The 11,906-nt window shown below is 40.1% G+C and overlaps 1 protein-coding gene across 1 annotated transcript in view; it reads right to left on the reverse strand.

Moving 5' to 3' along the window:
* The window catches only part of TEK (TEK tyrosine kinase, endothelial), a 43,075-nt gene that overhangs the window by 364 nt on the left and 30,805 nt on the right, over positions 1-11,906 (reverse strand). The window contains exons 12-23 of the mRNA XM_010138744.1: positions 9,905-10,039; positions 8,845-9,138; positions 7,223-7,522; positions 6,523-6,680; positions 5,064-5,274; positions 4,000-4,110; positions 3,463-3,653; positions 3,028-3,141; positions 2,357-2,427; positions 1,731-1,771; positions 651-747; positions 92-191 (exon numbers count right to left, since the gene is read on the reverse strand). Coding sequence (XP_010137046.1) covers positions 92-191; positions 651-747; positions 1,731-1,771; positions 2,357-2,427; positions 3,028-3,141; positions 3,463-3,653; positions 4,000-4,110; positions 5,064-5,274; positions 6,523-6,680; positions 7,223-7,522; positions 8,845-9,138; positions 9,905-10,039 — 1,823 coding nt within the window. The remainder of the gene's footprint in view (positions 1-91; positions 192-650; positions 748-1,730; positions 1,772-2,356; positions 2,428-3,027; positions 3,142-3,462; positions 3,654-3,999; positions 4,111-5,063; positions 5,275-6,522; positions 6,681-7,222; positions 7,523-8,844; positions 9,139-9,904; positions 10,040-11,906) is intronic.

An 11,906-nucleotide genomic window follows, 5' to 3' on the forward strand; every position in this document is an offset into this window, starting at 1 on the left:
AAGATTGTGATGTAAGATGCATTACTTCATGAATCCTAAACTACACTGAAATTATTCATGGCCTAATTATTTTCTAGGGATTCATTCTTACCTTCCTTTCTTCTAGCATCCTGTTCAGTGACACCAGTATCTGAGCAAATGATGGTCTTTCATACGGTTTCTCTCTCCAGCACTGTCTCATTAGGTCATACCTTCAAAAATCAAACACCAACATTTGACAGTTTAGATACATCAGCTAAAGCTACAGATTCATGTTTATTGGAATACATTTTTCAAAGGAAAATGGATTTATCCATAGCTGAAGTTACATTTTCCACAGCTGGTTGCTGTCTGAAAAGAATTTTCTTTTTCTCTGGAATAAAAGGTCTCTTTTAGTCATGTTGTGTAGAGAACAGGATACCTGGCAGGAGCGGAGAGCCTGGGAAAGGGTTCATGGCAAATAACAGTGCATGCTGGGTGCAAAAGGACTTAAGTAATTATTTCCCCTTGTGCATCCTTCTAAAAAAAAATTTTTTAAAGGTAGTTTTTATGTTTTCCTGAAAAAAAAAAAAGGTTGCTGTATTAGTTTCTCATAGACATCATGTATTTCTTACAGCAGATGTTGAGTTACTCTGTGTTCATTCTTTTTGCTGAGGCAGTTAGTTACTTACACTTCATCATCACAGTTGAGAGGCTTTTCTAGTCGGTACCCTTGAGGCAGTTTTTCATAGAGTTCTGCACATGTCATTCCACAATATGGTGTTCCACCTAAAGCAGAGTTTAACCATTGTCATGACCACAGGGGGTGGGGTTTAATAAAAGAAAGTTTAGTTCCATATCGGAAATGAAAAAGAATGACTGACTTAGGTAAATTAGTCCAGTTAGTCCAAGGGAATGTTTTGCAGCTACATTTTTGTTGTTAATGTTTCCACACTGCTTAATGGAGTTTCAAAGAGAAGAATAAGAGTGAGGATAAACTTTTATCATCTATGGGCAGGCTTAAGTTTCTCTACAACGCTGAGGTCCTGCATTTGATTGTATATGAACCAGTTTGGCAACACCCTTGATGGCAATAGGCAAGTCATTCCTTCATTAGCATGGTATTAATAAGTTCCAGGGTGGACTCATGGAGCTATTACTGTCAAGCTGGTTTTGCCCCTTTTTGCAGATGTTTGGTTGCTTAGGCTCTTGATTTTCCACACTGCAGGGTGTTAGTTTGCATCCATATCTAGCACAAACCCATTTAGTAAGGAAAGCTGGGAACAAACTAGAAAATGAGTTCATGTTTAATTCAGTACGCAATGTGCACCTTAGTCAGCAGGCCTCATTCAAAGTTCAAAAATTTCCTTTGAGAATACTTGGAGTAGGAGATATTTGCCTTCCCTCTCCTCAAAGTAATTAAAATGTAAGTCTTTATTTGAAACTCAGGAAGGCTGAAAAAAAGCCACCTATCAAACTCAAAACATTGGATTAGGGCTATGTATCACATGATGTGCTGGATTTTATATTTGGATATGGCCTAGGTTTTATAGTGCAATGGAAATATGGCCATTATGTTTTTCTCATTTAGAATGGTACATGAATTGAAAATGTGACAATTGCATTTCCAAGAATACTGAAGTTAAATAAAATTTAGTAGAATGAAAACCTGTAAAAATTTAATGCTTTGCAACATATTTCACAGACTGAGTGAATGGAGCTGGCTTGGCTTAGATTGATTTATTTGTGCAGTACAAAGTTCAGATACTTACCTAAACTAACAATTTCCCATAAGAGGACACCATATGACCATCTGCAACAGAGGGATATTATCGAGAGCAATAAGAATGCAACAAGATTCAATATTTTAAAATGGTAGATAGTTTTGCTAGTATTCAGAAGACGACAGGGGCCTTTTTATTGTTTTGTGTAATGATAGGGTTTGAGAATCAGAAAGCAGGAGTGAGATGCTCAGCAAAATTAATTCACTGAGAGCCCATCAATCAGAATCCTTTACTAGACTGTGAGCTCTCAGCAAATAGTGCTATTACAGAATTGCTTTCCCAAATATCATTTCCAGTTCCCTGACTAAAATACTGAGTTCCTCTGGGTCTCCCAAGGATTCATCAGGTTTCTGATTTCAAATGAGAAATAAAGCTGAAGTAGCAGCCCAAATCCAAATAGCTTGTGAACACCGAACTTGTTCAGATACAGAAGATGAAATAAAAGTAACATTTTTGTTGCCATCTTTATTTTTGCTGTCGCTTCTCACTCGTGCTGACACAACTACAGAGTTTTTGGAGTTAAGAGAGGATGTCTCATCCTGGCTAAATATTAATTTTCCCTAAAATTGAACAATACTCCTTTATTTAAAAATGACCACTGAAAACATACTCACACATCACTGTTTGTGGTGTAAACACTGTAATTCAAAGATTCAATTGCCATCCATCTCACTGGAAGCCGTCCCTGGAAATTATTTCATGAAAGTTTATTTGGTGGTGGTGCGAGTAGCAATATTGCAATTTATACCCCAACAATTATTGTGCATGTTACCTTGATAAAAACTGACTTTATGCAAGTAAGGTTTATCAAGTAAATACACCTCAGTTGTGCGTTTACTTCCCAAAGGGACAGTTCTCAGTAAAGCTACTAGAAAATGTATCCAACCACCATCAAGAGGAAAAGGAAATAATTCCTAAGTGATGACTTATGATATGCACATATCTTCTTCATATGTCAAATGAATATTATATGGTGTTTTATAATACGTTTTTACTAAATCTCATAACTGGCTGCAAAATTGTTTATTTTACTGCCATTCATATCCATACAAATAATCTTCAATTTCATTGTACGTTATATTATAAACATGGTACAGAATTGATTTGTAGATAATGTGTATATGTTAATAAACAGAATATAAATATTTATACACATTAATATATAATATTTAAATAATGAGTTCTGTAGTACCTGTAAGTTCGCATTTTTGTTTATAAAGACACAAAGAAACAAGAAAACAAAAAATGAGGAAAACAAGCTCTATCAGTTTGTTTTGGTCCTTACCATGGTCTTCTTAACATAAACTTCTTGACCCCTTGATAAGCCGAAGTCTGCTATTTTTGCAACGTAATTTTCTCCAACTAAAATGTTTCTTGCTGCCAAATCTCGATGAATAAACTAAAAAAAAAAAAATCACCACAGGACCTATGAACTTTACATGTATTGTTTTGTGCGATGTTGAAGATCACAAATATTCAGAATAAGAACAAAACCCCAAGCGAACGGTTTGGTATGTCACTACCAAGAACATTTTAAAATTTATCTGAAGAGGAAAGCAGCTAGTTACCATGTTGTTTGCAACAGGGCTAACTGAGCACATAATAAAGCTCATCCGGTGGATGCTATAGAAGCTAAAAAGAAAACCTTGATTTCATTAAAAAATGTAGTCCCTGAAAAAGAATTGCTGTGCTTTCAGTGGGTAGAGCATTGAAGACTGACCTGTTTCTGACTCAAGTAGTCCATCCCTCTAGCAACGTCTGCTGCAAAATGCAGAAGTTGCTGAGAGGAAAGTGTGGATGCAGTACTGTTGGCAATAGCAAATGCTGGGTCTGTCTCTAGCACTCTGCTTTTCCGAAGGAAGTCCAGCAAATTTCCATGGGGGGCATATTCAATAGCAAGATAAAGATATCCTAATGAAACATCAGATAGTGAGCACATCACAAAGTAAATAGGGGGTCAGTAATAGTATTTGATCACGTACACTGCTTTGACTGGAAAAAAAAATAAACCGAACCAATCGGATGGGAAATATCGAACAGCGTAATTCCTACGTGCAGAGGAGAATTTAGAGGTATTGATTAACGTAATTTCTGAAGGATTCATGTGGACTTGTGGATCTTAAACCAAGTTTATTTGGGTTTTTAACAGATGTTGCGCAAAAAGACCTCTTTATGAGCTGATGTTTGTATGGAATGTATTGGGATTTTTTTTTCTTTTTTTTAATTTTTGAAGTACATGTATTCAAGAGTGTCTTACCCCGGTGTTCACATGCCCCCAAAAGATTTATGATGTTGGGATGATGACCAAGTTTACAAAGAACTTCAAGTTCTCCAGCAAAGTCTCTGTGATCATCTTTTGAGGCATACTCTGAAAATCAAATAAGGATGCATTTATGTTTTCTTTTGAAATTAATTTATGATCTTATTGTTATTAATTATGAGGACTCTGGGTTGCCTTGGGCACTTCTGCTTCAGCCCCAATAGAAGAAGAAAAATTCTAAGATACATTACTCTTTACTGCAAAAAAAAGAAAGTGGGATTTTTCAACCAAAGGAAAAAAAAAGGAGAGAACCTAGTGTCTGGAGCAGCCATCTGCAGGGAAAGCATCTTAATACACCATGCCACTTCCCTTTTATTTGAGAATGTAAAATGTCAGAGCGGATCATCTAAATAGCTGCCTAAAAATCTATCCATGTGTGCAGTTCATCATATCTGCCTGCGTGCAGATCTTGGCTCTTTTTTAAATAATCATCATACTTCAGAGTGTCTCCCAGTTTGCCTAGATACTGGTCTAGTGAATTGCAAGAAAGTATGTGCAACTTGCAGTATTCTACATCTTGTAGTTTCCTCTGGAATGCAGCAGTCGTGCCCAATGCGTACAAAGAAAATGAGTGATCCTCACAGCGTATATATATATATGGATATATAAATAGATACATTTGTTTCTGAATGGCTAAGGCAGAGTAGCATGAGCAAATGCTGTGTCCCAAGGCTAGCACTGTGCTCCTCTCTCTATTAAATACATCTTTTAATGGCTCCCACTTTGCAGATGAACTCACATGCGAAGTTCATCTATGACCTATGAATTGAAAAATACTTAATGACATTTACAAATAAGAGAAATATAAACTAACTCGACCATGCAGAAATATTTGCCAGGCACAAATCTTGGCCTAGTGACAGCTGATACAATTTCACTAGCAACTTTGAGTATTTATTTTAGCTTTAGGAGAGGGCTACTAGCATTTCCTATGGCAGAGAAACACTTGGAACAACCAACCGAGGAAAATCTTTAGTTTCAAAGTCTCTGATCTTTACTACCTTTCATCCTTTTAATTGCAGCGTCCATGCGTAAGCCATCTTTCTTAATGCGTGCTTTCAGGACTTGCCCAAAGTTACCTTCCCCAATCACATCTTGAAATTTTATGTCATTCCACTCAAGAACTGGATAAATAGTGGGATCTGGGCTGTTTTTGGCTTTCCTGCTCAGGGTGAGAGTACCTGAGTTAAACTGTACAGCTGGCTCTTCCCTCTGTAACAGAGTTAAGCAAATGACATTAACTATGATTTCTGCTTGACCGAACAATGCTCTGGTTACACTCCCCAAATATGTGTGCTCACTCATGTGCATACCCACAGAGCCTGATCCATCTCTTGCTCACGCAAGAGTGAGCACACCAGACAATTACACCTTCTTTAGACTTTAACTGCACCAAGCACTTCTGCCCAGATCCACAAAATTAATCAGGCTCCTAATTTATGTATGAGTACCTTTGTAGACCTAGGCTTCCTGTACAGTTTTATAGTCATCTTGAAGATGAAGGAGATGGGCAAAAATAATTTGGTAAAACTGATCTCAAAACCAGTTTTAAGGTTCAGGTTTGAGATTTTTCTCATGTTATAATCCTCATAAATCTCAGAAATCCTGTGCTGATCAGGCTCAGTAGGAAGACTGAGGAAGGAAACAGCAAGGAGGCGAAAGAGAGAAGAAATTATCTTCCTCTATACTTGAGGAGCTATCTCTAGTTCAGTTACACATTCCCATGAAATAAAATTCCCATGAAAACCTTCAAGAAAAGGAACTGGAGCTATTCTGTGTGGCCTGGGGACAGATCATCTTTTTGGATGAACCCCCTGGCCCCGTTTGTCAAACAATCTGTGCAGATCCATACAAAGGAGCAATTTGGCTCAGCTTCATTCTGCTTCACAGGTTCCCCTCTGAAGTGAGAGAATAGCATCGGAGAGCAGAGTGATAGACTACAGCAGAATACAAATATGTATGTGTGTGTATATATATATATATAGAGGGAGAGAGAGCTCTACATGATGTTACAACCTTCAGCAATTTCCTCAGAGTCAGAACTATGCTGTTGCCATTGACTGATCCCTGGTGTGCTCTCCCCTAGCTGAAAAGCCGTGATGGAGCGACTTTAAAAAATATTGCAGTTTTCAAAATTGAACACAACTTCACCAAGGAAGAACAGGCTCCTCTACTCTGAATGGCTTGGTACTTGTCATACACAGGTGTGACAAGACAGAAAAGGGAGAAGGATAAATAGCGTGCACCTTTTTTCCAGTCAGTTTTCGTACCTCATAGCCTGAAACTATGATTGCTTTAGCTTTGGGGTCACTAGCAGAGAAGCTTTACAACGACAGTGCTAATCGGACACCTGAATAGAAGACAGTATTTGGGAAGGCCAAGGAAAAGGAATTGGAAAAAACAGGAAAAGATGGGGCTGAAATTAATAACCACATTGTCATAGGAATGCTGGGAACCCACCACCACATTTTGGAAAGCCTGAGCCATTCGGCGCTGGAAGTTGGCTCGCTTTAACTGCAGCATTATGAGAAAGGCCAGGAGAATTGTTACACAGGTCATCCCTGCAGAGCCAAGGATAGCAATAAGCAGCATTTTCCCTCCTTTTGATTCATATGGAGCTGTTGAGGAAGCACATAAAGAGTGCATCATTATTTCTAGATTATTCTGAAAAACCCCTGAACAATGTATAGCTAAATACTCCTGTCTTGTAACTGTATAAAGACATAGAGGAACATCCCTTTGTTTTCCAAAAATGCCACAGACATTGGATGATTTGATTTTCAGATGTATAAGCACCTGCATGTTTCGCTGAATCCAGGCACAGCAGAGCCGAGGTCACATTCAATGATCTAGTAGCCCTATTTTATGCAGCTCCTTTAATTTCTGAGCTGTTGGGCACTTTCTAGTGGATACACATAAATGTTGCATGTTGTCACTTCACCAGTGACATACAGTGATCTGAGAATCACGTTTTGGTGATGCTGTGTTGTGTGTCAAAACTAAGATCAAAAGAAAACTAATATTAATAATATTATGACTTTAACAGTAATAAAATATGACTTTGCCTTAGCTAACTGGTTTATACCACCGGCCCTGGTTTGTGCAAGGCAAGCATGCTCGTTATTAAAGGGCTGGTTATTAAAGGCTGGTTATTACCAACCTTTAGTTTCTGGAAGAGTTTTCAGTTCAAACGATGTGTTTGGGTTGCTCAAGCCGATGTTGTTCTGAGCATTAATCTGAACCTGGTACACAGTGTTTGGCTCCAGGCCCTTGAGATGGTATTGAGTAATGCTGGTGTTCTTTATGACGATATCAATGTGGTTGTACTCAGCCTTGCCATAAATTTTGTAGCTGATGATGACGGAGGAGATGGAATGGCCCTCGGCAGTTGTCCAAGAGATGACTGAGGACGTGTCTGTGGTGTTAAAAAACCTGATGTTGTATGGTGCAGGAGGGATTCCTGAGAACAAACACAAACACACACGAAGCGTTGGAGTGAACATCCACCTCTTTTTTCTTCCTGCAGTGAGCCAAACGCTTTACTTGGTGCTTTTGCTGTGTTAAACAGAAGCAGAATGAGCTATGACAACTGAGTGCAATAGTTTTATGAACTCGATGTGCTGTCACCCGTGTTGCAGTGCTCCATACTTCCAGCAGAGGTTGGGGTGGCATTCACTGTACTCCGGTCCTTGGACGAAGATACAAATTCTCTGAGCTGTTTGCAAGGACAATATGATTGCTTTCAGAATAATGGAGGAAGTGTTAATTTCCTTCTATACTGAATCATAATTCTCATGTTATTCCCAGGTCCCATCATTTCACTGCTTCAGGGAGCAATTCCCTGTCAGGATACAGGCTGTTAGAAAGAAGGGAAATCAACACCGACATTTCCGCGAATTCCATCAGAAAACCACCAGGTGAGAGTTAAGACTTGCGGACACACCCATAACTGCTAAGATGAATATCTTTTCCTGGAAAAGAGTACCCTTATGTTTTTCTTAGTACGTTTGGTGTCAGAGCTCAGGAAACTGGAGTCCTGTGACAGCCATTGATACTTCTGTTAATACATGTAGGATCTCAGTGAGGGCCTCCTCATGCAACCCGTAAGGAGGAAGGAGCCCACGTTTCCAATGTGTGGTATGGGTGGTGGTACTCATCAGCCATTCCGATGGACATCTGTTCAGATGGTACTTCATTCAGATAGGGCATTTGTTGTGACATTATGAAGGGACACTACTTACGCTCAGGGAATTTAAGAGCAGGTCATTGGTCTTCAGTGTAGCACACTTAACTACTCTTTGCTCACAGGGGTTTTACCTTGCATCATATAATTTCTTCCCTTTTTAACTCCTGACCATTTCTGTATTGACATAGGTGACTTGCAGGGTCTGAGTGGTTTTTTGGAGTAACAAAAGAGCTTGGACTAGTGAACTCTGTGGGTTCATCATTATGAGAAGGAAAAAAATGCTACCTGTGTTAAAGCATGAATCTCTCTGAAATGAAGATATGGATTTCCAAGCTTTTAATTTTCACCCATACCACTACACCCCATTTTTTTTTTTTTAAACTCATTAGTTCCTGATAATTTCCAGCATAAGAATTTCTTTGGACACTGAGCTATCTTCATAATAGTAGTAATATCAACCACAAGTGATCACATCAGGAAATGAATGTTAACAAAACAAAGTGTTAACAAAACTTTTAACGTAGTCATTAAGTGACAGTCTGATCACTGGAGGAAAAAGGAAGAATTAAACAGAAGGATGTGAATCAGTTACTTACTGTCACTGAAAGTCCATGCATACAGATAGTTGCTCCATTCTCCTTGAGACCTGGTGTTCACCCGTACCCTGCACATGTATTGCTGTCTAGGCTCAAGATCTTTAATGATCAGGGTGGACATATTTCCTGGCACTTGAGTAATAACACTGCTCTCATCACCGTTGTCATTCACGCTTTTCCTTTCCACTTCAACACGAATGTCATCCTCTGTCCTCAGTGTTAAAGGATGCCATGATAAATTCAGTGATGTCATACTTTTTGGAAAGAGAGTGAGACCTTCTGGTGGAGGAAGACCTTGGAAAAGCCACAGTGAGACAGGGAACAACATTTCATGTCTGGTATGCAGTCTAAAATAGGGTACCAGTTATTCCCAACCACTTGCCCTAACTTGGGGTGGCAAAAAGTAATTCTCCCTGCCACCCTACCCAATTTGGCAGAAATTACATCTAAGGTGTTGATAGTCCCAAAATATCTTATCAACAGCTGTTGCGATAACAAAAAGGTCTCTTCACTGAGCTGGTGTTGCAGATGCACTTTTTAGACATGAAAAGCCAGCTCTTCTGCTCTCTTTGCAATCCTCATTTATATTGTATGTTTGTATTCAGTTTGAGCTTTATCTAACCTCAGTGGACTAAAAGCTTTTCTGCTTGTTCAGACATCTTTATTTCTAAAGTAAACTGATGCAATACCAAGAGGAAGGACTGATCTGATATCAGAAGGAAGGACAGGTGTGCAAAGGAAGTGATTTGTATCTCCCACTCTGGTACATAGTCAGCAAAGATATGTAAATTTTCCTTTCCCAGATTTCCCCATCTCTAAATCAGGGAGTAAAATAGCTCTGACTCTTTCCAGTTTTCTTCGCCTCTGGTTTTTGGTTTGTTTGGCTTTTTCCTTTGGGTTTTTTTTTTCTTTGCCTGAGATTATTTTGAAGGGCTCTACATAGTTTTCAGGTCCAGCCTTCTTTGCTCAAATGAAAGTGCTCTGGCAGAGATCAGGGAACAGACCACAGAGAAAAACAGCTGAAGCAGCCCTTTTGTGAAAAGCCAAGATGACTACTTACCAAGTGCTGCGGTTGTGAAGCTAGCCTGTGGTCCAGGATGGCCTTCCCCACCTTCCCCTTGCCGACTCAGCTGAACACAGAACTGATACTCAGTTTTTGGTTCCAGATTGTCCAGTCTTTTGGTTGTGCCTTTTACTGACAATGAAAGGAAAAAGTAAAGCCATAGCCCATGCTGAAAAATGTTGAAAAAAGGGTTTGGAAAATATTCCTGAATCACCAGGTTAAGATACTCAGGCTTTCTTTTTGTTTCTGATTTACTAAGATAAACTATTTTGAAGAATAAAATACTTATTTTTAAGTTGAACTCCAACCCAACCCAAAGGATGTTTCCATCTGCCGTTCTTCCAGGACAGGCAGTGTGTGTTGTGTATGCAGATCTTGGCTTGTCTTGAATTAGTAACCACAGTTGTTTGTTACTTGTTAAAGTTCCTGAAATGCTTCCTATAATATTTTAGGCCTTGCATAAAATGTTAAAACAGGTCTGGAAGAGGTCATCTAACTCACAGACAGGCTTCAGTTTGCCCATACATATTTAGGTAAGATATTTGTCTCACCAGAGGGCCAATAGACGTGAAGGAAGATTGTAGATGCTCCAGAACATCTCCATACTGCTCACTACTTTTGAAAATCTGCTATTTTGTAGAATCACACACTCATAAAATTATAGGATGGTTTGGAACAAACCTTAAAGATCAGTTGTTCCTATCCCCTTGCCATGGGCAGGGGCCCCTTCCACTAGATCAGGTTGCTCAAAGCCCCATCCAACCTGACCTTGAACACTTTCACGGAGGAGGCATCCACATCATCTCTGGGCAACCTATTCCAGTGCCTCACCACCCTCACAGTGAAGAATTTTTTCCTAATATCTAATATAACTTTACGCTCTTTCAGTTTAAAGCCATTACCCCTCATCCTATCACAACACTCCCTGATAAGGAGTCCCTCCCCATCTTTCCTGTATAGGCCCCCTTTAAATCCTGGAAGGATGCTATCAGGTCTCCCCACCGACCTCCCCCCCACTGCCAAACTCTCTCAGCCTGTCCTCAAAGCAGAGGTGCTCCAGCACCCTGATCATCTTTGTGACCCTCCCCTGGACCCATTTGAGCAGGTCCATGTCTTTCTTATTCTGGGAGCCCCACATGTGGATGCAGTACTCCAGGTTCAGTCTCACCAGAGCAGAGATGAAGAATCACCTCCATCAGCCTTCTGGTCATGCTTCTTTTGAAGCCCAGGATACAGCTGGCTTTCTGGGCTGTGAGCGCACGTTGCCAACTCATGTTCAGCCTTCATCTACCAGTTTCCCCAAGTCCTCCACAGGGCTGCTCTCAATCCCATCATCTCCCAGCCTGTATTGATACCAGAGATTGCCCCAATCCAGGTGCAGGACCTTGCACTTTGCCTTGTTGAATCTCGGGAGGTTCACACAGGCCCACTTCTCCAGCTTGCCATCCCTTCCCTCAAGCATGTCAACTGCACCACTCAGCTTGGTGTCATTGGTGAACCTCCTGAGGGTGCACTCAATCCCAGTGTCCATGTCCCTGACAAACATGTTAAACAGTACCATTTCCAATACTGATCCTTGAGGAATGGCACTCATCACCAGTCTCCACTCAGGTGTCAAGCCATTGACCCCAACTCTTTGACTGCGACCATCCAGCCAATTCCTTGTCTACCATGTGGTCCATCCATCAAATCCATGTTTCTCCAATTTAGAGACAAGGATATCGTGTGGGACAGTGTTGAGTCCAGGTAGCCGTCGCACCAACACTGTAACCCCATCATAGAAGGCCACCAAATTTGTCAGGCATGATTTACCCTTAGCAAAGCCATGCTGGCTGTCACCAATCACCTCTCTGTTTTACATGTGCCTTAGGATAGTTTTCAGGATGATCTTGGTGAACACAGAGGTGAGATTGACTGGCATGTAGTTCTCTGGGTCTTCCATTTTTCCCTTTTTACAAACGGGGGTTACGTTTCCCATTTTCGAGTCAGCAGGTTCTTC

The sequence above is a fragment of the Buceros rhinoceros genome, unplaced genomic scaffold (genome assembly GCF_000710305.1).
Source record: "Buceros rhinoceros silvestris isolate BGI_N320 unplaced genomic scaffold, ASM71030v1 scaffold296, whole genome shotgun sequence".
Taxonomy (NCBI): Eukaryota; Metazoa; Chordata; class Aves; order Bucerotiformes; family Bucerotidae; genus Buceros; species Buceros rhinoceros.